This window comes from Parasteatoda tepidariorum, chromosome 5 (genome assembly GCF_982258835.1).
Source record: "Parasteatoda tepidariorum strain Cologne lab strain chromosome 5, Ptep-v5.0, whole genome shotgun sequence".
Taxonomy (NCBI): domain Eukaryota; kingdom Metazoa; phylum Arthropoda; class Arachnida; order Araneae; family Theridiidae; genus Parasteatoda; species Parasteatoda tepidariorum.
This window is the reverse complement of record NC_141759.1, coordinates 53,421,530-53,449,283: the sequence shown is the minus strand read 5'-3', so window position 1 is coordinate 53,449,283 and position 27,754 is coordinate 53,421,530. Positions and strand designations below refer to the sequence as shown.

Below are 27,754 nucleotides of genomic sequence, written 5' to 3'. Positions count from 1 at the left end.
TCTTTTTTAAAGACAAAAATTAACCTTTTGATATTTTTTGTGTGTTGTAAAGTATGATATTTAACAATATGAGAAAAAATTGAGGTGACAAAATCTCTTACTTCTCGGTAAACAATTCTTGAAATTCCTCCAGAATTTATTTTAAAAAAAGAAGACATTTTAAAAAACTTCGATGAATATTTTCAGTATTTTAACAGCTTAATTACATAATGCTGATCTTTTCCGTGCCTAATGACACAATAAATTAAGAAAATGATTAAGAAAATTGGCTCATAAAAAAAAGATATAGGCATTTTTAACATACTAGTCGCCATCTATAGTTATGCCATTTTCTGAAATTGAGTAAATTTTCAAAATGGCCCCCTTATCATAGTTTTGGCCGAAAAATTCTCAAAAAATTGTTTTAGTAGTTTTTTTAGCAAGACCATTTCTACAAAATTTTTCAAGAAAACCTGTGACATAACAGCAGTGGTCATTGGTCGATTCCACTCGGACTAAGCCATATATTTGTCAAATTAATTATTTTTGGAAAAATATAGATTTGAAAAAAAAAAAACAAAAAAAAACAATGATAAGGGATGAGCAATTACGGGTATCTAAAGGCGAGCAGGCAGCGGAGCCAACTAGTGTATAAAATACAAATATCTTCTTCGAAGTAATATCAAAATACAAGTGAGAGCGAATATTTATTGAAAAGGAGATTTAAAAAGTTTTGACCAAGGCTTTTGAAAACTTTTGACGCCGTCTTACGATCGATAACAGACGATACGGAAGTTATGAAAAGGTTCAATTTAATAAAAAAATATGAATTTGAAATGTCCGAGACAACTAAAATGACCGTTTTCTGTCTGGTATCGATCGCGTTGCCATGACGCCGACCTCAACAAGGTCATTAAAAATCTCATAAAACATTCCAGAGATGACTATTGCATTCTATAAAATTTTAATATTGGTGCTGCTCTCCTGAGTCTTAAGTAAAAAAGATAAACAAAATTCGCTATAGCACGCCATCCCATCCTCATGACATAATATTGAATGCCATCATCAACGAGCTGTTTGAGTTAAATAATAAATTTTTCGTGTGGAACTTTAGCAGACGATCAACGGGCATTATCCAGCTTATGAATAATTTACATGATGCTAAAATGCTTCTCTTCTAATGTTTAAGTATAAGAGAACTTTATGCATGCTTATATATTCATTAAAGAATAAGATAAAATCAACTTACTAATTTTATGCAACTTACTAATTAAGAACTAATATGTAACACAAGTAGTCTTTTAGTTTAAATATTTTATTTCGGAATAAAAGTTTAAATTTTCAAATTTTATAAAGATTTCAAAAAAGGCTGTATTTAAAAAAATCGCTTGCTCGTTCTAAAAATTATTCTTAGAAAATCATTCATTTAAATTTTTGTTGAATCGCTACTTTGATATATTATGATGCAAATCCTTTCTGTAGCGAAACATATGCGTCCTAGTAAAACCAAAATATCGGGCCATCAAGTTTAATAAAAGATAAACTAGTGGGAGAATATGATTCAATGTGGCATCTACAAATTTGCAAATCTTTCTACAAATTTGCATGATATTATAGTGCACGATGTCCAATATTTTTAAAAATGAGCTTCATATTTCTTCTAATATATCAATACTGTTATCATTATTTACTAAAATAAGACGCATTGGTCACAATAAATTATTATTTTATGCGGCGGTGTGTATCAGTTATTGTAAGAAAAATTATAAATAAAAATATACAGATAAAAAGTGCTAACGTATAGCAATACTTTTTAACAAGTACCTTTGACACTGTATTTTACTAAAAATATTTTTATACATTCAAAAATTCGTTGAAATTACCCTCAAGCTGGACGTTAAAATAAAACTAGTTTTTAGTGTTAATATGATTGTGTGTCTGATTCTTCTTTATAGAAAATTAGAAATTTTAAAATTGCCTCTCCTTTGAAAAGTTATTAGTTTTAAATATTTTCAATGTTGTATTACTAGAGTTAAAATGACATTGATAAAAGTTCCATTGTTTCTTCCGTTGGATAATTATATGTCAATTTTGCAAAAACCACTCTTATATCTTAGGAGCTTTATCTCTGAAACTTAAAAAAGAATTATTTGTTTTGAAAATGTGCCTTCAATATAAGAATTTTTTTTTAGCTTTTAGTAATTTTATAACATTAATTTGAACTAAGCCAAAAAATATTCTATAACGAATATTTCACAACTTATTTCTCTTATAGTTTAAAATCAACTTTCGAATTTACTAGAGTAGAGTATGTTGTGAGTTATTTTAAACTTTTTGCATAAACAAAATCTGTATAACTACCTGCATCATTTTTCTTATTTTAAAAATTTAATCCCATGACTTTTTCTTACCAATTAAAAAGAAATCGATTTATTTTTGGGATTAAAATGAATGGAAATAAGTTCTTTCTGCTAAATAAGAATTACAAAAAGCGTGTTCATTATTTATGTTCCGTGAAAAATAAGTAAGTAGTATATTAAAAATAGGAAATTCATTTAGCAGTCTAAAAAAATCATGCTGGAATTCCTTACCTGCTCCAATTGTAAGTAGAAATAGAGAACAAATTTTTTTACAGAACTTATTTTATTAACTTTTTTATTACAATTATAACACAAATGTCGAATCTGTACCCAATAGACACACATGGCGTGGACAGAAAACATTTCATCACAGTCATTAAATACCACAGAAGTAGGGGAATATAAATGCTTTTTTCTTAAGCTCAAGTCTACCGCCTACATCTGAACGAACAGTTTTTATCACATTTAATTCATTTGCAGAAGCTTCAAGCTATAAAGCTTGGGAAATTGCTCCCAATCAACATGAATGAATAAAATATACCACAGTAATGCATGAATCTCAGAAAATAGCAATAAAAGTGAATGTTATCACAAAAATGACTCGCTGTGAAGGACGGAACACTTTAGAATGATAGGAATGTAGAAGTAACGTAATACATACTTTCCTGTTGAAGAGTTAAGTGAAAGAATGAAAATTTTTTGAATTTGATCAGATTTCAGATTTAAATTCTAATATACATTAGAAATTAGATTTAAAATGCGTAAATATACCAGAAAACGCAGTTTATAAAGTATATTTTCCCTTTAATTATAGACTTAGTTGAAGACTGAAAATAAATTTCTCCGTTTTAAGTAAGATAGCCGTGTCCCCAGTTTTTTTTTATTTTTAGTTTTCTCCTTTATTGGGTTCCTCATACTTGTTGCATAGTTTTACAACACAATTAAAGAAATCGAGAATATATTCATATTTTCATGGATGCTCAGGTCTGTTTACCAAAATCTGCATTATTTCGAAATAAATATTTGTAGAGATACTGTTTTTCTTTTCTTATGAGGACAGCTACTGATTTGCGCATACAGCGGACTATATTAATATGCTCTCATACTCAAAATTACGAGTTCTTTAAAAATTTTACTTAACATGTTATTCTTCCAAAGTCTTCACTTACTACTCCTTAGATTGTTTCGAAATTCTGACTTTTAGAAATCACAATTTCTACATTTTTACAGGAACATTTTTGCATTTCGCCATTAATTTGTTTATTTATGAATTTGGTATAAAATAATTGTAAAGCTGTTAATTTCAATTAAATAAACTTGTTTAACTGATTAATGAGAATTTTCAATATTTGCTTTATAAAAACATTTAATGATTATAAAATTAAGTAAATAGCTATCTATTGTTATGCTGACTAAACCTTCGGGTTTCAGAACAATTGCGAAATCATCATTGCAAAAGCAGACAATTACAAAAAAATTAAAAACGAACTAAACAAAGCATATTCCAAGAAGTTTCACTCCATGCCTGAAACTAAGTATTACTCCTTTGAGACATTGTTAACTATCATTATTTTAAAAATATCTTAGCGAAAATCATTCACATGCAGAATTATTTCAATAGTATTTATAATTTTTTGCATATTTTTATTGAGAAATATTATCTTTAAATTGAAAAATATAAAGTATTTTAATATTTGCGTTATTTCCATTTTTAAACGAAAACTGCCATCAAATGGGGGTAACTTTGGTCTTCGTAGGCAACTTTGACCCAACAAACGAAAAGGAATGAACATGCTCCTTGGGGCAAAAGATCAATGTGTTCAATGAGACAGCCCGTGCAACAAATAAGTGGTAATCACTTTCTAGATGTAGCACATACATTCTTTTTTTATGTTTCGTAGGCCAAAGCTACACCTATTGATGGTATATAAGATAAATGATAAATTTACTATTTATTATTTCGTTATTAATACTCAATAATCTCTACTCATAATTTCGTTGATATTTGCATGATTTTCTTGAATATATCATTGATTTTAACTTTTTGAAAAGACAATAAAGTCTTTATTCTGAAAATGGAAAACTTAAGAAGTTTATTTTTAGTTTGTTTTTAATGCTGGTTATTGTTGTTGTTTGTTTCAGTGCTAAATTTTTAATGCTGATCGCGAATAAGTTTAATACTTGATGTTTGCAAAGCGTTCTTAATACTTTGGCACTTCATTGTTAAGAAGATTGTCAATTATTTATAATAAATAAAAAAAAATTTAAAATAAGGAATTAAGTTAAAAATGATCTGCAATGCTTATTTAAACGAATTTTTGCGTGTTAATAAAAACAGCTTCTAATATCACTGTAACTCTGACTTTTTTGTGAGAAAGCTGTTGAAACAGCTTGAATTAGATGCGAACGAAATTAAAAGTTTCGGTATTGTATACGCATATGGGTCTTTCAATTAGCAATAGCATTGATCACGATGCTTGATATAATTTTTACAGATTTGATATGAGAAAATTTCAGTGTTGCTACAGAGATCAGAAATGCTGTTTCCATGGGTTAAAATAGATTATATTTTAACTTGTCATGCCTAATAAACTTACTTGTTTGTTTTTAAGTAAATTATTCTGTTTCTATTACTAAATGATATATAATTAGTATAGATAAAAATAAAATGAAAAACGATAACTACCAGTATTTTACATTTAAGTTAAATTTAGTTTCTTTTTAATATTCGAATCAATCGTCGCTATACGTTTTTGAATGCATCATTTTATAAAATATTTAAAAGCTATTCTTTCATATTCCGTGTAATCTATGGCAGTGATTTCTTTAATGGCTTATACAATCCGAAGACCCGCTTCAGGAAAAAACTACAAATTTTTCTATTTCAAATACACCCACATTCATCTACTATCATTTTTGGTAAATCAGTTTTTATAATGTTCATATCTGCGTCAAAATATATTAAAGACATTGATGATAATTTTGTTGGAGCACAACACGGCTGTATGGAAGCATAAGGATTGCGATTACGGTATTCCTCTATTATGTGAGAATGAAAATTATGATGCGAGGAATAAGTCCTTCTGCCAATACAATTTCCCATGCAAAAATTTGCGTAATATCCCTTAGGAGCAATAATCCAATCACCCCACCCCAAATCTTTAAAGCTGACGTATAAGTTTTTCTTGCAACAGTTACTCGGAGTTTCACCACAAGTCCTTGAATGTCTTCTAGAACGTTTCTGTTCAGTAGCTTCTGTCGCTACAGCTAAAAACGGTCTTAAACTTATGAGTTGTTGATCATGTCCTCCATGTCTTATTCTTCTAGTAGTTGCAGTAGCTGTCGCATAATTTGAAAAATTAGAGGATTCTTCCTCATTAAAAAGCACCATTTCTAACTTGGAATTGCAACCCGTGCAGTCTACGAGTAATGTTAATTTTTCACGACTTTCATTTCCTGAAAGCCATTGTTGAACAACCTCTCCGACATCAAGCCTACGCCATCCAGCATGTGCGGTGCCTTGATGATAGGATGTTACATGGGATAGTTGTTCTGTACTATTTCCCACTCGAAAAGCATATAAGGTGACATGCTTGTTTCTCAACTGAGCTCGAGCTTCAACTGGCAAAGTAGGTGAATATCGAAGTTGTATCCACAAAGTAGCAGCAGTGACACGCAACTTGCTATTTAAATATTCATGTGGATAAAAATCAAGCAAAAAGTGCCCATTCAAACTTTGACCTAAAACAAAATAAAATGAAGCTTTATAAATATTATATCCAATTTCAAAAGAAATTTAAATTGCGTATAAAATTTGCCATGAAGGAAAATAGAATAAAATATAGGGAAATGCAAGGCAAAGTAGCCACTCTAAAAGTTTTTTTTTTAAAAAACAGTATTTCCTAAATTTGATTAAAGCATATACGACAACATACATAAAATTATAGCCGTATAACAATTTGGTAAACCGTGACAGGTAAGGGAAGAAAAGGGGTTAAAAGGGAGGATCTTTAATGCCTGCCATCTTGACAAATAACTTACAGTTTTTAATGCATTTTTTTACGCTAAATCAAATGAAATTAATCCCAAGTGGGTCGTCAGAGTTAAGAGACATTAAGATTTTATGTAAAAAAAAAAGTAGTGATTTGTACATATACTTAATTACACTTGACATTTCGGCATATACTAGTATTGTTTCTCATTAAATTTTTCCTACCTAAATCAAATAAAATTACAATTAAATCGGTAGAGATAATACATAGTTTCAAAGGTACAAGAGTCTTATGTATAAAAGGGTATATGTCAAAAGTTATAATAAATAGCAAAATAAAATCACAATTAAGTCGGAAAAGCTAATATGTAGTTTTGAAGGTGCAAGAGTTTTAAGCATAAAAGAGTATACGCAAAAGTTATAATTTTCTTACAAAAAAAAAGACTCTATTTAACTAACAAAATTATTATTCAACTCTATTGAACTTCTAATTCGATCTCTTAGTTCGATTAAATTTTGATTTTATTGATTTTAGCTTTAAAAAGTACAAGAGAAACAATGCATCATCTGTCAGTGTAGCAATGTCAGAAACTAATAAATAGGTAGGATTCGAAAATTGTAGTTCGCATAAAGAAATCTTTATAATTAAGTAAACGGTTGATTCGACAAACTTATTTTCGATTTCATTATATCTAGCGTAAAACAATACATAAAGTCGAATAGCTCGCTTGTCTATATAGCAGTGGTAGATGCTACTACTACTTTTTATGAATAAAACCTTAATAAATAATTAACTATTAGTCTTATCGGGCTAGAATTCCATCGAATTATAATTAGAGTAAATATATACTATATACATAAGAAACAATATTTCATAAATCGTGATAAACTGAGAAAAAAACTGTGGTCAAAACTACCTGAATGTAGTAAAATTTACAGTGTTTTTAGCTCTAGGAGCATCAAAAAGCTTGGTAAATTTTATCGAAGTTCTTTTGTAATAATTTTGGTAAAATTAGCAAAATATGGTTTTATATTATGAGATAAAATTTGGTAAAAAGGTAAAATTTAGTAATTACATCATGATACCTTCGAACATAGCATAAAAACCATTTATTCGGGGGAATTTACATCTTAATTTATACATTTCAGTTACATCTTAGTTTTATATTTTTTATTAAATGTGTAGTAAATTTTGTAAACTAGAATTTCCGATAAGTCGTTACATATGAGAGGAAAAATTATCAAATGAATGGATTAAATACCGCATATTTTGTTTTATTAACCAGAATTAGGATTTTTTTTCTTTACCAGAAATGCCATTTTTATACAGTACCGTAATTTTACCAGATTTTTGTCCTCTGTGTAACAATTTAAGCAACTCGCCACTTTAACCTCCTTTCCTTTCTCCTCTTCCCAGTTACGGGTCCTAGACGGTCACCATCGCTTTTCTTTTTCTACGAAGCGTAAGGAAAATTTTGACACTACTAACGTTTCGATGTTGAGTTGAATGTTTTATTATGAATGATATCGATATAATTATAATAATGTAATTAAAATAATAAAACTAATTATAACAACAGTGATTGAACTAATGATAATGAAAGTTATAAAATTAATGAAAATGTAATTATTCATTATTATAGTAAATATTTTAATACTTTTACTTTGTATTTTCTGTCTTTCCCAAATGCATTAAAACTTGAAATAATGTTAGAGACATTTTAAAAAAATTATGGGTATATCACGATAGCAAAAAGGTTTACTATTATGTCAGGAAAAGGTTTTAGTCGGTGTTAAACGGGCAAATTACGTGACACAAAGTAACTTCAAGGTGGTTACTTAGTGCGGCCTCCCCCCCAAAAAACGATTTAAAAAAAAAAAAATATTTTCCTGACCATTTAGAATGAAGTTTTACCACAAAAAAATCTCACCGAGTCAGCAAGGTACCATATGAAAAGAATACTACGTCTAATAGAAATTTAGATATTTGAATCTGGAATGAACACTTCAAATTTCTATATGAATACTAACGAAGAACTATTTCCCACTGCAAAATTCGAAATTAATGCTATATGTTTTCACAACGAATATCAAACCTATTATTTAAGGTTGTTAATGACTAACTTTTAAATATAGTCAAACTTTAGATTTTCATTATTTAAAAGGAATAAGTCACAAAGTTAGGTCTCATATTTAACAAATACACGTTAAAAATTAAGCATGTAAATATTATTATTTTTATACAACTTACAAACTTTTGATGTTTATTGATTTTATATAAATCACAAAATTCTTGCTTAACATACTAAAAAATTATCAAGGGAATCAAGAGCAACTCAACGATGTAAATAAAGATAAACTTTGATCACGTTTAAGTATTCCTGAAATCTTGCCGAACTAACGCAGCTCCATTAATTTTTATATGCATGATTTTTTTGTTTTATAAATACTGATTATATTACTTTTCATTGGGTTGTCTTAATTTTCTTATGGTGGGATAATTCAATTACAAAATAATAATAATTTTTTTTTATTGCTTCGTAAAATACAAAATTAGAACATATTTTATTATTTTTAAGTTATTAAGATATGAGTAATTGAATTCATTTTTACTCTTCTATCAAAACACTATGCTTATTTTTAAAGCTGAAGAAATTGTCTGCCACTTCCTTTCTTCATAGTTTTTCGATGTCGCCACTTCATTATCCGGCAATAATTAACTAATTATTGCTAAATAATTAATTAAAAAATAGAAATTAATGAAACATTTATTTGAAAAGAATTGTTTAATTTCTTTTAATAAAAGTCGTTTTTTTTAAGGAAAAAAAAACATGAATGTTGTTTAACGTATTGTACATAAATGCTCAAAACTAATTTTGGGTATAACATAATTTTATGACTGCTTTTTTAGATAAATCACACTATTTATTTTGATACGTTTTTATTTTAAAGGTATAATTATCAACACCTTACTTTAATAATTTAGTTTTTGATCGCAACTAATTATTTATAAAAATATTATTTGAGCAAGGCAAATGCACTTCATTTACATCATTTCTTCTCTAATAATCTGCAACTAATTACTTCACTTAATTACTTAAATCGATTCGTTGCAACTCAAATAATATTATCAATTAGCATTGTTCGACACTATTAAAGATAATAAAAATTACGAGGTAAATATACAAACTAAATGTAAAATGTTGAACAAGATCATATCTTTAAATAAAGACAAAATGAAAAAAGTTAGATTTCGTTATATAAATTATTTTTAGTCAAAATAATGTTACTAAAAATAATTTATATAAATTACTACCATAAGCTAAACAATGTAAATAATTATAAAAATACATATTCGTATTTAGAATAGCTTCGAGTTTAAATCATAACCCGATTTCGATTTTTTTTATTTCAACTATAGAATGTTTGAAACAAATCTATTTGTTTTATTAATGATATTTTATTAACGATTAACCAAATGATCTAAATGTTTCATAATCTATAGGGATATTCTATGCAATTGAATTAATGACACGAACACCTCACTGTTTTTAATTTTGATGAATTTAAGCATATCGTTTTCCCGACATGTCTAAGTTCTGCGAAATTTCTGACTATAAAACTAAAAACTACAGTAAAATCTCGATAAGTTTTATCTAAGTCTGAAACTTTCAGAACCAAAGCTCAATTTCAAATTACAAAATTATTTCAAACCTAAACTTTAAAGTAGATGGTTTTATAATATTTTTTTGTAATTGCCTCATAAGTCAAAGCAATTTGTAAACTTTACGACGGAAAGTTATAATAAAAATCTTGTAAAATTTACAATTATCATAAATAAAAATAATTTGTGATTTGTAAATATTTTAAATTTTTCCAATATTTCACCAATTCAAAACGATAAATAAAAATAGTCTAAAGCTACAATTCAAACAAAAATTAGGAAGTAAAAATGTGTTAATTTGTTTGCTATTTTACAATCTAGTGATTTGTCTCTTAATTACGATAAATGAATGAGTAACACAGTTTTGCTAATCTAACAATTTTTACAGAGAAATTTTGAATTATATCATTAACAGATATATTCCATTGGTCAATAAAAGCCTCATGTTCACACTCACTCCCTCTTTGCTATACAAATTTTTACATTAATTTCATTTACGTAATTTCAAATAACAAAATCCAAAATTTAAAGGGATTTGGTAAAAAAATAAAAATCCAAAAGTAAGACTTCTTTGAGATGGTAATTTTACAGAAATTGAAATTAACACAAAGGGGCACAAACTTTATATCGCTTACCCTTCAAACTATTTCGGACATACTGCGAAAAAATAGCATGGTCAAAACTACCATAATATGGTCAAATTTAACGCGTTATCGGCCCATGGGAACATCAAAAAACAATTTTACAAAAGCACTTTGGTTATGATTTTTTGTAAAATTAACAATAAAATAAGGTTCTATTCTTATGATGTTTGGTAGCGAAGGTGGTATAATTAGGTACCTTTAAGTAAAAGTTGGTTATTTTAAGTTTGAGATAAAGCAAAAATTTGCTTGTCTCTTGCCAAATTTCAGAACAGATAACATAAAAATGAGAAAAACTCCACTAAAATTTTAAACCTACTACCTCTCCGCTTTTGAGCGTTTGGCAGAAGACCCGCGGCAATTGAAACTCCATTTGGTTGCTTTACTGCCGTGCAATTGAAATAACCCAGCGTAAGCAACAAAAAATTCGAAATAGAGATTTTTATATATTTGGTATTTTTGCATGAATAGCTACATATTGCAATTTTTTTTTCCTTTTAAAAATCAGTTTTTTAGAAATTCTGTTTCAGCGTAACTCCGATTAAATTTTAAAATTGCAGACAGAAAATATCGTAGCTCCAAATACAATTTAAAAAAATAAAAATAAATAAATAAAAAACTTAACGTATTTCTATTTAAAGTGACCTTTTCGAGCAGTAGAAAAATGCATTTAAGATAATTTTTGTATTGTAAGTAACTGACTGATGGGAAACAATATACCCTGGCTACCCTTTCTTGGCCTGGCCCATCGTTGCTTTTTTTTCTTTCATCTGTCGCTTCCTTTCTCTAGCATTTCGACTTAATTAAGCCCATGCTGATTTGAAAATTTTAGGTTTTTCTCAAAAATATTATTTTTTTCCAAGTGTATCGCGAATTAAATAATTTCCTAATATGAGTGAATTTTGAGAAAAGTTCCTCAATATTACAGAGCAACGTATTCACCATATGTTTCGGCGAAAGATAAATGTTATTTGGCGAAAGATAAACGAACTTTTTAGATAAATGTTACGAATATGTTTATGAATAATAACCGACTGTTGTTAATAAACTAGTTTTTTTGACAGAGCGTTCGCCTTCCAATGCGGCGAGCCTTGTTCGAATCCCAGTCGATACGAATTCAGCATCCGGCTTGCACCGACCACAGTGCTGACGTGAAATATCCCCAGTGGTAGACAGATCGTGGGTTAGAGTCCCCTTGCCGTCAAGCTAGTCGTGGGAGGTTCTCGTGGTCTTCCTCTCCATGTAACGCAAATGCAGGTTAGCTCCATCAAAAAGTCCTCTACGAAGGCAAATTTCTTCCAATACTCGGTCCAGGAGTTGCCTTGTCTTCTGGATTGGGTTCAAAATTACAAGGTTACGGAGTTGAACATTAGCAGCAGGGTTCGTGATTATTTTGATTTTTTTTAAAAAAAATCAAATCAATCCGATTTTTTTGATTTAAATCGGATTTTTTTGATTTAAATCAGATTTTTTTGATTTTTATTCGAACACATTGTAAGAATTTTAATTTATGATTAAAAAAACTTTATAAATGTTTAGTCAAAATTAAATTAATATTAAAACTATATTATAACAATATTTTAGAAGCTATGACTTACCAAAATAATTTTTCATTAAAATACATAGTTTTGAATGCATAGCAACCATTTTGAAACAAATTCATGATTGAAATTTAAAGATTAGAGGAAATAGAAAATATAAATTATACTTAAAACAAGGTTTCAATTAGCAAACCATAATTTTAATTTCAAATTGTGATTTCTTTTTTTTTATGATTTTTAAAATGACAAAATCAATGTATCAGATTGTGTTTATAAATGTAGTCATTCATCGAAAAATAAATATTTAATCTATATATTTTTATATTAAAATATTCATCTTTAATCTTATATTAAAATAGATTAGTTAAGATAAAAAATTTTTTTTAAAAATCTACGTGCTCATTGGAATTTTTTTTCCACAAAATTTCTTTATAGAAAATCTGATGAAGAAAAAGATACTGTAAACATATTATAAGAAAAAAAAATACCAGTTAATAACCCTACTGCTTCAAATAGACTTTGAAAGGGAAGAATTACACTATAGCAGGAAAAAAATATCTGAATTCATCAGTCTTTTTTTTTTTCTTTTTCTATTTTGGGCTTAATAAGGAAATTTTTTTTAATATAACCTCAAGCTTTAGAAATATACATTTTCTACCAATAAAATATAATTTAGATTATAATTCCATGCTTTTTCAATCTAACGGTAGAATTTTAATTAACATTATTTGCACTTTCTTTCTTGAAAAAAAGTCATGTTTATTAAATACTTTCTACAGATAAGCAAGTTTATATTAAGACAGCATTAAATGTTTACTTTAATCTGTACTTTCAATCTCAAGAATCAAAATATTTTTAAAAAAGTTATTTCAAATGTGTTGGAATTTAACACACACCAAGAAAGAAATTTCGTTAACTAAAATTAATTAATGCAGCAATTTATTTAAAATAAATTTTAAAACTAAGAAAAGAAAATAACAAAATTAACAATTATTTAAATATATTATATATATAAATATATTATAAATATATTATATAATTATATATATATATATATATATATATATATATATAAATAATTTGTTGATTTAAATCAATGATTTTTTTAAAAAAATCATTTGATTTAAATCATGATTTAAATCGTGATTTAAATCAAGATGATTTAAATCAACGAACCCTGATTAGCAGTCGTAAACCCATAAAAAATTGGGTCGGCAGTTCAACGATGGTTATAAGATAAAAGGTCCTGCAACTATTCCCATCAATTACACTAAGCTGTTATTATTAATAATTGTCAATAAAGTTTGGTAAATGTAATGAATTATACATAATTTGTTGAAACTTTAATTCTAACGTAATTTTTATGTGTCTATGTGCTGTCATAATAAATCTGTCTTTGTCGAGTTAAAAAAGAAGACTACGGGAAATACGGATTTTTTACCTATGTTTTAAATCGAATAACAGTTTTAAAAATTCAATTTTTATCATCTATTGAGGATTGATAATTTTTAAATCTTGAGTTCATAAATTTTAATATCGTTGCAAAAAATGAATGAAAATATTAGTGTATGAAAAACGGCTATTGTTAATAATCGGATTAATAAAAGTTGCCATTGCCCGATTTAACATTCACTGATGTTATAAGGTTAAAAACCAATTCCCAGTATACCATACACGGATGTTTTTATAGGTTATGTGCCATTGCCTGTTATATACCTGCACTGATGTTTTTCTTAAGTATACCAGATCAATGTATACCGGGCCAATGCCGGATATACATTGACGCGATACATCGTGCAGTAATGCATTTTTTTACGTTAATTGCTTTAAAAAACAAAAAAGTAAAAATAATTTAACAGAATTAAAATCGTCTAGCGTAAAGTATTCATACAACATAGGAACAGCGTACACAAAGGGTGGACGTCCGTATCTAAAGTAAAAAAGAAACTGATTTTGTCTAGCTGGTTGCGAGGGAAATAACCATTATGCATGTGTACAAGAAACTCTAACAAATGCGTTGAAAATAATTACACTGATCAAACTTTATAGGTAATTGCCAATAATAACCAGTAAATACAATAAATTCCGATAGATTATTCATTTTATCCGACTTGATCTTACTTAAATAAGAACATTTAAAAAATGAATAATTGAGGACGAGGGATTAAAAATTTCGAAGAATTCAAATTCCTTCAAAGATGGCAACTGGATAGATGTTGACTTCTTAAAATCATCTGCAGCAACGAAGAAATCGCTAGTGAAACCTCTTGCGCGAGACACTCCTCTCACAGATGGAAAAAATATAACATCCTAAAAAATCTCGGAAGTTTGATTCCTGAACCACTCGAAAGTGTACGAATCCAATATTCGATGTACATTCTTGTTGTCTTTCGTAAAATAGTGATATTTGTTTTTCGAACTGGAAAGAGTTTTTAAGCCGTTCCTTGAACTTACAGAGAAACTCACACATATACGTAAATAAAAAATAAATAAAAAAATCCCACAACCTCATATGGATAAAACAGTCACTGTAGTACAGTCACTTAGTATCTTAAAATCCCTTTAAATATTTGAAGCCATTATATTTGTCTCTTAAACCCTTGTTATAATTGAGAAATTGTATTAGAGTAAGAAATACTTAATAGTCTTATCAACAATTCAAATAACCTGCCATTTAAAATAAAGCATAAAAGCGTAAACAGATTATTACCATTCTATTTGGTCAGAGGCAAAGACTTCAGAAGATTAGAGCCACCAAATGAATGGTTAAATGATTAATAGTTATGAAGATCATTTTGGTACTTTTATCATGATTCTTTAGTGAATGACATAAAAGCTATTTATTTGGCTACATTTACTTTTGAGATTTGTATTTGTTACTAAATGTATTGTAATAGGAACTATAATTTTGAATTTCCTGTAAACTGTAATAACAAGAAACGATAAAATTACCATCTGAAGGGTTTAAATACAGTATGGTTTAATTCTTAGAATTGTAGTTTCTCTCACCAGAAATTTCTTAACCATACAAGTATGATGATTTTGCCAGAATTTTTTTCTCCTCGCATATTTTCCAAATTGCAGCTATAGAGGGTAAATTATCCTACAATTTGAAGGTGTCGAATGAATTTTTCAGAGAAAGAACGTTTCTGTTTCTGATTTCGTAACTTAAAAATATCTTCTGCACTAATTAATAAGTATGGTAAGGCCCTTTAATCAAAATTGTGCCTTAATAATTGAAAATTGATCATGAGACCAAAAGTCATTAAGGGTGCTCTCTTTTTTATTTTACGCTCTCTACAACATTTTAATAACATTCATTTTTCTCCTTTGTTCTGCAAAAAAAATAATTTAATTACTTATTTTTATTCATTCTCCCACTTGTGATTGAGCTATTCAAAAATAATAATATTTTTGAAGTTCATTTGGTATGCCCAAGGACTTTTGAAGTAAAAAATAGCAACTCTTCCTATAACTAAAATCACGTAGATATATACTCGCGAGAAGGTAGGTGCTTTACTATATCCGGTCATAAAAAACAAAGGTAATAAAGACAGATTTGTTGAGAGTGAATTATGAGATTTTGCATTAGACAGATAATAATACGCAAATAGAAGAACTCAAATGTTTACTTGATATTGTAAATTTATATTCATTTTACATAATTATTGCAAGGGATTTTAAACTGAGTGTTAATTGACCGTAAAATCGGTTTTCAAATTTCTGAATTTTATTATCTAGGCATTTAATTGAATATTTGGAAGAAGAAAAAATCAATTCAGTGGAAAATTGATGAAATCTTTACTTATTTTATATACTTATATAATAAATGTACCTTTACTTATTATTTCAACTACCAGTTTTAATTACATTTTTCTTCTTCATTATTCTTCTTCTGCATTACTAAAAAAAGCAAGTCTGCAATCGCCCGTTGTGAGACGGGGGGGGGGGGTCATGGAGGATAATGCTCCACAATTTCGTGGCCAACGACATGAGTGTGGTAAAGTGCTCAGTACTGCGCACTGGTAGTCTTTACTTTCAAGTTGATACCCATCGATCTGAAGCTGGCTTCTATATTATTATTAACTATATTAATATTGAAATTAGTTCGTTACTCCTCGTCATCGTTAAGACGACTCCATTTTTGCATATACTGTTGTGTTCATGCGAGTGAAACGATTCGACTTTCCTCCAATTTCAATTATGAAGCAAAAATAAATAAACAAACTAATAATAAATAAAGTAATAATAAATAAATAATAAACTTGACATATGAGTTTCCCATGTTCTTACAAAGAGAAATTTGAGTAAATTGATTTCGTCAAGTTAACTTCTCTGTTTCACTTCTCTAACATCAAGAAAATGATCTATTTATGTAGCGCATTATTATTGGGCATGAGAAATGGGTTGCCTGTAACAATGTTTTGGCCTCTACACAAATTTGTGGACGATAAAAACTTTATTTCAAATGTGGAGGTCGGAAATCACCTAGATCAGTTTTTTTGCCAGCAAAGAACAAAAGTTTTAAAAGCGTGGAATTATGTTTTTGATAGAGAGATGTTATCCATCCATTCTGGTCTACCATCAGGTGGTAGACCAGAATGGACAATGTATAAAAAAAATTAATATTCTTATCACAATAAGAAAATCGAAATATCTATATATATCTGTATTTCGGTTGAAAATCTCTGTATTTCTGTTTTAAAAAAAAAACTGCGAAAAGTTTAAAAAGAGTTAATAAAACGCGTCTGAGTGCTAGTTCCAGCTTTTTACCGAACTTTCAGATGTAAATTTTCCTGCATCAAAAATTCGGTTACCCACATGTGAAGGAGTTGTACGTATTAGGAAAATTTCAGTACAATTTTGCCCAAGGGTCTCAAATATTTTTTTTATTTTGGTCGTAACTGTTATATAATAAATAGTACAATTACAAATCATTTATCTTAATTTTCAGATTTTAAAATGTTTAAGGATTTTGACAGCAAGATTTATTTTTTCCCCGTTAGAAATATAATGCAGGATTTGTAGTTGTCCCGGAATTTTCGAATCATTAATGTCAGGATATTCTGATAAAAAATGTTTTGCTGTTATTTGCCTTGATTTTTAGTTTTTTGTCCTGACATTACTTATTTTTGCGTGAGTTTAAAAAATCCTATTTTCTAAGAATAGCAAATGCAGGTTTTAAAAAATATATTTGAAGAATTGAAAGATTCTGATTTTTAATTCAATATCTTTTTATTTTAGTTTAAAAATTTGCTTTTTTTTCACTCTTGCTATTTTTCTTTACTCTGAAGTAGAACATTTTTAGTTAGAAGTTTCATGCCTTCTTAAAAGTAGTATAATATTTGTGTACTGTTCCAAAAGATTTATGAATACTGTTTTTTTTTTTTGGCTCGCTACTAAGCCTGTTATAATGTTTAAAGAATGCAAATATACGAATAGAATATATAAATTTATTTTACAAGCTCATATAACATTTTTAAAAACAATTACTTAAATTTCTGTTTTTTTTTTTAAAAAACTTCATAGTATTCAAAATTTTTTTCTTCGATTTTTCGCGTTATAAAAGTGTAACGCTCCTATGAAGAAACATTAATAAAAAGAGAAAATAAAATAAAATAAAACAAGAAATTTCTGCTCAAAAAATCGTGAGTTTTACACGAGCATTTCAATCATGCTTGTAAACTTTGTACCATTTCAAGAACAGTGGTGTCGGGGTCTAATTCAATTAATTTTGATGTCAGTAGAAGACAATAGTTTTGAAAGTTAATCTTAAAAAAATAAGTATTTTATTGCAAGTATGCAACTTTTTTTAGTTGTTCCAAAACGTGAAGTTTTTAATGATTTTGTAAACGGACAGAGTATATTAAATGCTGATCGAATGATGCAATTTAAAAACTATTAAAAAAAAACAAATTCCGGATAGGTAAGTTTGAAAGTCTGTAATCAGAATCAATCTAAATAATGAATTTATTTGCTAGTTAAACAATGTATAGTAGAAAACTTACAGCAATGAAAATCGGTTTCTGAAATTTTTTTTCAATAACTGGCTAAAGAAATTATATCATATTCACAGTTACTTACGCAAACAAAAAAATAAAAAAAGGACAAATAAGAATAGTTTTTAAAAATGTACAACTGAAGTAGTATTGGAATATATTTTAAATTTCATAAATTTTTATAAGTGTATTAACATCCTGTAAATATATTTCTGATTTTTACCCATTTCTCCGAAAATAACATTTGATTTCCAATCTCTTTTATTTTCACAGTTCAGACTTTCCTAGCTTGAATTTACGTCAGTTCAAATTCATTTTCTATAACAATTAAAACTCCTTCATCCAAATTAGTTTAACTTTTATAAACCGACATTAGCGGTAAGGAATTCGGAGGATAAATGATATTGTTATAAATGTATTACGATATTAAATTGTAAGATCAATCATTTTTCAAACACGACTTCATCTTAGCAATCAGTAATACTCCAAACATCTTAGAGTAACGTAATATACAAGTCATCAAAATGCTTCAACTTCTGGCCAGCTGTTTTCGATTCAGACCACCCTGTCTTTAAGTTGCCTCGCATTCATCCAAATCCTGCTTCTCATTCATCCTAACATACATCCTAAAAATGTCCCTGAAGCTTGCATTTAAATAATGAGTCGACATATGCAATGCATAAGACAATGATAATCAAAATAATTACTGGTTTAAATAAAAAAAAAAGTAGACTTTGAAAATAAAGATGAAAAAGGGTAACGACAAATATATCCGGAAATAAAGCGTGATAAGAAAGCCAAACTTTTTACCCCATAGTACACATTTTCAAAGTCTTATTATCCAGGCAACTGCGGTGACCAGAAGGTCCACCTATACGAATTCAGCACTCTCCACTTCGCGGCTGCATTGCTCTGGGTCCTCGGCATCGGTATTTTAGGTGTAAATCGGAAGAGGAAATCTTTCTCGGACTTGCCTACGATGGCCAGTTGGTCCGACCAAAAAGCTTACTACTTCGCGATTCCACCTAATCGTCGTATGAATTCACCTCTTCATGGTTTAATGGTACAAAAGTTGGTATCAGCTATGCTGTACCTAACACATGATCATAATTTGTGGGAACATATTATTTAGCATAACTGTCAAGTAGTTAAATTACCCCGATAGTTATAAAATATCGAAATGAAGATTTTTTTTATTTTTTCTATTTGTCTCATGAAAAATATTTGGGACTTCCATGGACTAAACAACTTTGGGACTAAATTTGAGACTTCCATGAATCAATGTGTCATTTAGCATTACAGTCAATTTCAGTCTAATTATGCTTTATTATCCCAATAAAAACAAAACATCAAAAGGAAAATTTATAAGTATTTTAATATCTGTTAAGGAAGAAGGTCCGAAATACTCTCTTCATTTGGGATTGGTAGGCAAGCAAGCTACTCTCACTTCAAACAGTGGATCTAACCTTTACCAGGTGGATAATCATTTTATCTGCTCATAGATTAGAGCGATGACAGAGTTTCCCTCCTGCCCACTCACCCCAAGTATAGTCTTTCTCTTCGTTGAAAAAAAAAATTAATAAGTAAACCTTTACTGGTAGCTTCTGTCAAATGAATTTACAATTTATTTGAAATTGATATTTAACCGACAATTGGTTTTTATAATAAAATGAATTGATATTTGTAAAATACAGTTTAAAGTAAGCAATGTTCATTATTTAGCTGTAAGTGCTAAGAAAGTATGTATATAAAGTAACCATATTTTAAAGTAAAATAATTTAATTTGTTAATTATTAATGAAAATGATGGTATTTTAAAATGATTTTTTTTAAAACGGTAAATAAAAAAAACTTCTAACTTCTTCGTACTGAATACAGTTAATTTTGCTTACAATTTTGTCTTTAGTATTAAGTTACACCGAAATAATAATAATTATAAAACTTTTAAACTTTCTTGCACTAAACAAAATTATATTCCTTGATACTTCTAATTTTCTATACATAAAATCACTCAGAAGCAAGCAAAAAAAAATTATTCTGTACATTAATTAAATATTCTGCGCAATTTTATAATTATTTTATGCAGAGTATAAGAGCAAATAATTATATTTTAAAAGATTTAATTATTAGAATTTTAATGCTTTATTCTTGGCAGCAATGCATCAGAGATATTTTTTAATCGAACTATTGAGATGCCATTATTAGAGGTGCTTTGTACTCATATTTCAAATTGATATATGAAAGAACATTTGTTTTCATTGTAATATTAAAATTTTTCTCTTCAAAAAGTGGGCAAAACTTCTAATATGTTCGAAGATAGTTCCATGGGTATGATGTTGGTTGAGATGGAGTTTTTTTTTGTTGTTTACTTTCGCATGATTTTACCTATGAAAAATTAGAAATATTAAATTATTCACGAAACACTATATTGTATTTTAGAAGACTGAATTATATTTCAGACGTTTCAAGTTTCTTTTGCTGAAACGAATATAAATAGAATTTTTGCTTCTGCGCTGTTTTATATTTAAAAAATATTTTTTTATATTATCTAATCTCCTGTAATTTTTTCCCTACCAATTACATCAATTATTCCTTAATTGTCCCAATTAACCCCGTTAATTACAAATATTTTAATGAAAATCATTTAGTTTTTCCATTTATCTCGTAAAGTTCACAAGGTCTAAGTTTGAAACTTCTATCGTTTAAAAACGTTTCGTGAAGCATTGCTGTCAATTAGGGTAATTACTCCGACTACAGTAAAATATCCTAATAATTGCAAACTATTGAAATGAAACTTTTTAGTTTTTCCATTATTATATTTTTAAAAAACACATAAAGGAACGTAAAAGACATTAAGGAACATGTAATGTTCCTTAATGTCTTTTACGAAATGTCCTAAATAACTTCTGAATTAATAATCAAATTTTCACGCATTAGACCTCAATCCTTATGGTTTGAAGAGGTGACCTCAAATAGGCTAATCAATTATTGTGGACGATATTTCAAGTTACGAAATCAGACACAAAAACGTATTTTCTTTCCTTTTATTACGATACCATACTTTTTAAGAGAATTAAAAAAATTATGCTTACAATCGTAAAATATGGTTATTCAAAGATAATTTTATGCAAAAATAATTATTAATAATTCTTTATTCTTTATTTTTATTTTATTTAATAAGAGTTGAAAAAAATCTTGAATTGCTGGGTATATAAATGTTTACATTATTTTAAAGAATGTAAAGAGTAATTTTTTATTGTGAGTAAAAAATTTGAACAAAATCGATCGAATAGTTCCTGAAAAATCGAAATTTTGAAAAACTGAGGTACATTTTCGGTTAGATAAAAAGTCAGGAACTATTGGAACGATTTCGTACTTTTTTGCACTTATCTAACTTTGAAGCTTTTAGTAAACTGAAGTATTTCTATCGATTGCTTATAAACATTAGAATCAATACCTCACTTGTCTGGATTTTGATGTCAGACGCATAAATATGTATGAGTTAAAATTCACTCTATTTTAATATAAAAGTTAAATTACTTCTTAACTATCAGTTAAAGCCATTACTATGTGATCCAATTCAATCAGCGTAAAAAATTACATCGGAAACATTATTCAATTTGCATATAACAAGAAATATGTTTTGTCCTGTCTGCCCACTCTCCTTCAGCAAATACTAGAAAGAGACTAAAACTTATTTCAGGAGAAGGTGTTTATTTCACATATCTTTATTGGACCCAAGATACATTTTTAAAACAATTTACAGCCTTCTCATAACTATTTCTGTACCCAATCGTTCAGTAACGGGTTTCAAAGTTTAGGCTCATATTATATAATAGTTAAATCAGTAACCATAGATCTGTGATTTGATTTTGTGCCTGTTATACTTAAGTTTTTTTCCCCAGCAAATTTCACACCTGTCAAGTTTTGGCGAAGACAGTTAATGTCGAACAATAATAATAATAAAAAAAGAGCACTAAACAATCTCAATCATAAAAAAGCGAACACTCTGAATAACTTGGATCAGATTTTCACTTACTAAGACCCTATCTTAATAGTTCGAGGACATTATCTCAAGTGTGCTAGTTAATGATCGACGTTATTGTAGTCCTGATTAAAAAATATTTCGTCCCTACTTGTAATGATTTTTTTAGCTTTTTGTTATTCTAGATTTAATAATCAAATTTCAGTATCAAAAGATTTGGATTTTTGATCCAACGTCTCTTTAGTTGAATTAATAATGCTATTTTCACTGTACTATTTTATAACCGTCGTTGAACAGTCGACCCAATTTTGGGTTTATGACTATTAATATTCAACTCCGTAGCCTTGTAATTTTAAACCCAATCCAGAAGACAAGGGAATTTCGGTATCAAGTATTGGGAGAAATTCGCCTTCCTGGAAGGCTCTTTTTTGATGGAACTAACCCTTTTACGCTGCATGAAGAGGAAAATCACAAAAACCTCACACGGTTAGCCTGACACGATGGGACTCCAGTTAACTAAAAAGAAGAAAATATTTATATTTTTTCACATGTAAAACAAAAAAGATGTAGGACGCATTACTCTTGCAATAAACTTCGATCACTCACCTCACGTTGTTGGAAGCGATGTATTCAACATTTTTAATTAGTGGGGGGGGGGGCACATTTTGTGAGACAAATATAGAACAATTTTCTGCTCTTTAGCTGTCTTAAAAATCATAGTTTTAAAAAATATTATTTCATTTTATTATAAATTATTAATTTTTATTAAATATTTTTAAATTTCAACTAAAATTTTTTTGTGCTCATTCTAAAAACAAATTTTTAATTGTGCGATTCTTTTCATTAATATTTCTAAACCTATGCAAATCTAAAGCAATTCATGATTGTTCGAGCAACAAGTTGTAACTTTTTTTATTACACACATGTAAAACACTGTTTCACGTCTGTGAGCATAATTTATTTTGCGATTTTGTGCTAAAATAATTTTTGTATACGATTTGAATCACTATAACATTGTAAAGATCAGATCTCACTTAAAAACTATAAACATAATTCAAGAATTAAAAAGAAAATTCGATAATTGCATTTCTTTTTTTCTGAGAATAACCTATACAAAAAATTTGTACGGAAAATTTATCTTACTTTAAATAATAGACAAATCTGAATGTACCTTTCATTATAGTTTCAGGCAATCCTTTTCTACTTACAATCAGTCGATATTTTTACTATACGACTGCTTGTTCATCAAAAAGATTACCTGAAAAAAATAAGAGTTCTTAATAATTTAAAATTTATCTTAAATAAAAGTTGAAACATTTTATGCATAAAAAGGTTGATAATTTTTGGAAAACAAATGGCAGGAATATAAATATATATATAGTTGAATTAGTCATACGTTAATTATTTATTTAGATTCATTTTGTTAAGTTGTCTTAAGTAATAATCTAAGGAGTGTTGAATAGTTAGTTATATGTTAAGTACTTACTTAGAATAATTTTGCATTTTTTATAGAAATAAAAACTTAGAAGTAACTATATAGATTTATTTTTGATCCTTTTTAAAATGGCAGTAAAAGTTTTAAACATAATCGGTATTATGTTGCCGTTTACTGTCATACCAATTATTGGTGACGAAACTTGATATTTCCGAACAATACCATGTAGATATTATACGATACTCAAGCATAATATATATATATCTGCTTGATAGCTCGAGAGGTGGGCGAGGGGATAGCACAGTATGTTATGGAACATTAGAGTTATGTATCTTATCTCACGTCAGAGATGGAAATAATCTTAATATCTCTGCCTACTATGCTGAAATGTCTCGAATTCATACGTACAATGGTTTGTGAGATTTAATGGCTGATGGGAAGATTCTAAATGAGTACCAAAATTCTATACATAAGAACTCAATATCACGGATATCTCTTGAAAAAAGTTAAAATTGAAATCAAAGTATTTCCACGCGGGCAGCAGCTAGACGATGAAAAAATTTAGGTAATATTTTTTTTAAAAAATTAACGAAGGTGTTAAAATTGGAGGAGAGGTTGGAGAATTAGGATATTTAAATATAGTTGCGCTGTGTATTCGGCTTGGTTAACATTAAAGCTTATATGTTGTACAAGATAATTTTGAGAGGTGAGCAAGGTGGTCACCAAAGGCGGCTAATTTGATTGAAATTTAATTATGTAATATTTAATAAAAATATAATAAATTGTGTAATAAAAATTTAATAAATTATTTAATAAATGGAATAATTATCATCAGTAGTGTGAATATGTAAATGGTTGCAAATACAGATACACTTTTTTTATGACAACTCGTTTCAGTCTTCTCCGCATTAGGTAAGTTCTTAGGTAATTAAATACGGAAATAATTAGATGAAATCTTTAAAAGTTGTGGGTTGGGCCCAATATGGATACTTGAAATTCACTCTCTCTCCCGAGGTGAGCTTACCAACGTGTTGAACTTACTTACTGATGGAGAGAGATATTCTAGAGGGGAAATTTAAATTTTACCATATAAACGAGTGAGATATTTTTTTCTAGAAATTTTTTTAATGCTGAATAGAATGCTGAATTAGCTCAGAAGTTATATGGGATTTACTTAGGATTTCACCTATTTACACGTCTGACAAAATATTATTTCCCAGCCTTTTTTACGCTTAATTGAATAAAACCAAAACCAAGCCGATAGGACTAACAATTCAACAGTTATTTAAATTTTTATGTATAGAAAATGTTACATGTATATCTAGGGTTCTCATTGCCGATCGCCATTACGCCAAATTGCGACACCAGGTCTTATTTGGGGGTTTGCGTTATGAATACTACAAAAATAAAACTGAGAAATCAAGTGCATGTAAAAAAATATGAACAATATTGTATCTATGTGTGTAAACGAGCCCCGCTAGGGATTTGTACGATTTTGCAACAAAATTTGAATTGTGGGCTTTGAAAATCGGTGAAGAATGCTTTAAAAATAAAATATATTTAAAAATATATTTTATTTTTAAAGTATTCTTCACCGATTTTTAAAATCTCCCTTACTTATTACTTATTATGTGTATTTGTGATTTGATTTTTTTTTCAGAATACGTTTTGAAGTTTCTATAATCGATTGATTGATTGATTTGTATAACCATACTGAATTTAAAGCAGTAAATTTGGTTAGGGTGAGAGAATTAATTTTGCTAAAAATTTGTTCATTTGGATAATGTTTTTTTCAAACAAATAGCGAGGGTTGGTTGAGATTCAGTATGAACACTGCGTATATCTGTATGACGAAATATTGCATCCTATGTATTTTCGATGATAAACTGAATGAAATAAAAACCTAGTCGATAGACTTTAGTTTAAAAGTTAGGAGAGTTTCAAGTATTAAAAATCTAATTTTTCACCTATACTTTTTTACTCATAAAGCTTTTAGAACTTTGAAACTATTAGTTATTTCGACTTACTTTTAATTTCATTGAATTTAAAGTAAAAAAAAGAATGCACGCAAAGAAATAATATCTCACTAGTCTAAGTAGCTATGTTAGACATATAAATAGATATAAGTGCAAAAATGCAACTTTTTATATTTGAAAAATATAATTTTACACTCCTGTAGCTTCTAAACTTTTGTATAACTTCTAAACAAGTCGTATGGGCTTGGGTTTTGTTTTATTCAAATAAAATACACCGATTTGCGTAAAAATACATAGGCTTCATTTATCAAAATGTTTTTATGCTCAAAAACTTAAATGTTGAACTATTAGACGTATAGACTTTGACTTATTTTTATTTGATTCAGAGTGAAAAATACATTGAAAATCGAAGCAACATTTATTTGTATAGATAGGAATTTCGGACGCCAAAATAATGTAATAAAAATAGTACTATTTTATACTTCAAATTTACAAAATGCTTTACAACTTCTGAACTATAAATCCTATCAACTTGATTATGGTTTTATTTGGTTCACAGTAAAAAAGTTACACAGAAAACAATCTCACTCATCTCTATATAGTAAAATTTAAGTCCACTTTAAATTCAAAAAGGCGTATAAATCTCAGAAGGCAAGCTTCATGTAACTATAATGAGCTCAAACTTATAAACAATATTCAACTTTCCTCTAATTATTACCATTTTGAGTTTTGTTTTCTTTTTGTGATTTAGGAACTGGCCTACAAGGTAAGTAAAAGATTTTAAAGCCCAAAGTAGTTTATGAAGTCTATGTGAATGATTGCAATTTCTGTATCTAAAAATCATGAAGGTTGAATGCCATGTTAGTAAATTACACATTAAACTCTTTTTAGAATGTAATTAAACTTTAAATACAGTAAACTTTTAAATTATCTCAAACTGCACCAGTTTTATTGTAAGCAGAATTTGCTATAAGTCGTTTCAAGAATCCAATAACATCTAATTTCTGTGCTTAGGAAAAACTATTAGTTTTCTAAATTGAAACATGCCGAATTTAATTAAGTAACAAAATAATTTAACTTTACTAAACTGTCATTTATTTGTCGGCACGTCAACCCCTTTTCATTACACTCATTTATCGGCTTTTCAAAGGGCGGCGGTAACCTCAAAGATGTTAGAATAGTAGCTATTATAATTTCGGCGGTGTGACTATGGTGCGGCTTAATAACTAGCGCAATATGCTATTAAAATGGAACGGAACGAGAAATAAAGCCACCGCACCCTTAAGAAAAATAAACTTAGTCCTAAGCTGTAGACAACGGGGTGTTGCACAATATATTCATGCATCTCTATTAAGAAGCATTCTGGTCTTATGTGAGATGTGTTACTTCGATAATTAATGACTAAGATTAAAGTACTCCGACTAATCGGAAAGCAGTTCATTTTCCATTTAACAAGCCTTGTAATTGATATAAATCTGTCTGAACCTTCAGGCGATCATATATAGTAGGGAATGATTACATATTGATAATGCATTATATATTTTTTTTACTAATAATATTTGAATAAGCAGTATTTATTTAAAAAAAAAGTTATTTTCAATAAAAATTAATTGACAAAATTTTATTATCTTAGATATGAAAGTAGAATATTGAAGATGTTAAATATCATCATAATTAAAGAATTTGATTAATGTTTGTAGAAATTTTTGTTGGATACTTTAATATCAGTTGAATTATTCTGTAACGACGATTGCTGGTAAATATGAGTTTCATTAGGATTAAGAATTATTGTATTAAACCCTTTATATTGACTTTTTTAGGAGTAATAGAAACGAAGTATTAAAATAGTTACAAAAAGTATAAAACTTTCATTTTACATCGAGTTATTTGGCTTACTTTCTTCTCCGTTTGTTTGAGAGGGAAAATTCTTACTAACGAAATTGCAATCATATTCCGACTACTATCTAAAGCAGCGGTTCCCAACTTTTTACGGATACGGAACCTTAAGTGATCGAGCATCTTTTGGTGGAACCCCAAGTTAGTAAATAATATTAGTAAGCTGTGAATATACTATCAAAAAGGAACTATATATATTTTTTTAATCATATTTAAAGTGAAGGATGAAATTTATTCAGTCATCGTTTCACCAATAATGGGCTTAAAATTATAAAATTTATGTCAAAA

At 28.2% G+C, this 27,754-nt stretch overlaps 1 protein-coding gene across 1 annotated transcript in view; it reads right to left on the bottom strand.

Annotated features, from left to right (window-relative positions):
• Positions 1-2,603: 2,603 nt before the first annotated feature.
• LOC107438454 (inhibin beta chain) overlaps positions 2,604-27,754 on the bottom strand; it is a 46,884-nt gene continuing 21,733 nt past the window's right edge. Inside the window, exon 2 of the mRNA XM_087163937.1 lies at positions 2,604-6,080. Coding sequence (XP_087020063.1) covers positions 5,224-6,080 — 857 coding nt within the window. The 3' untranslated portion in view covers positions 2,604-5,223. The remainder of the gene's footprint in view (positions 6,081-27,754) is intronic.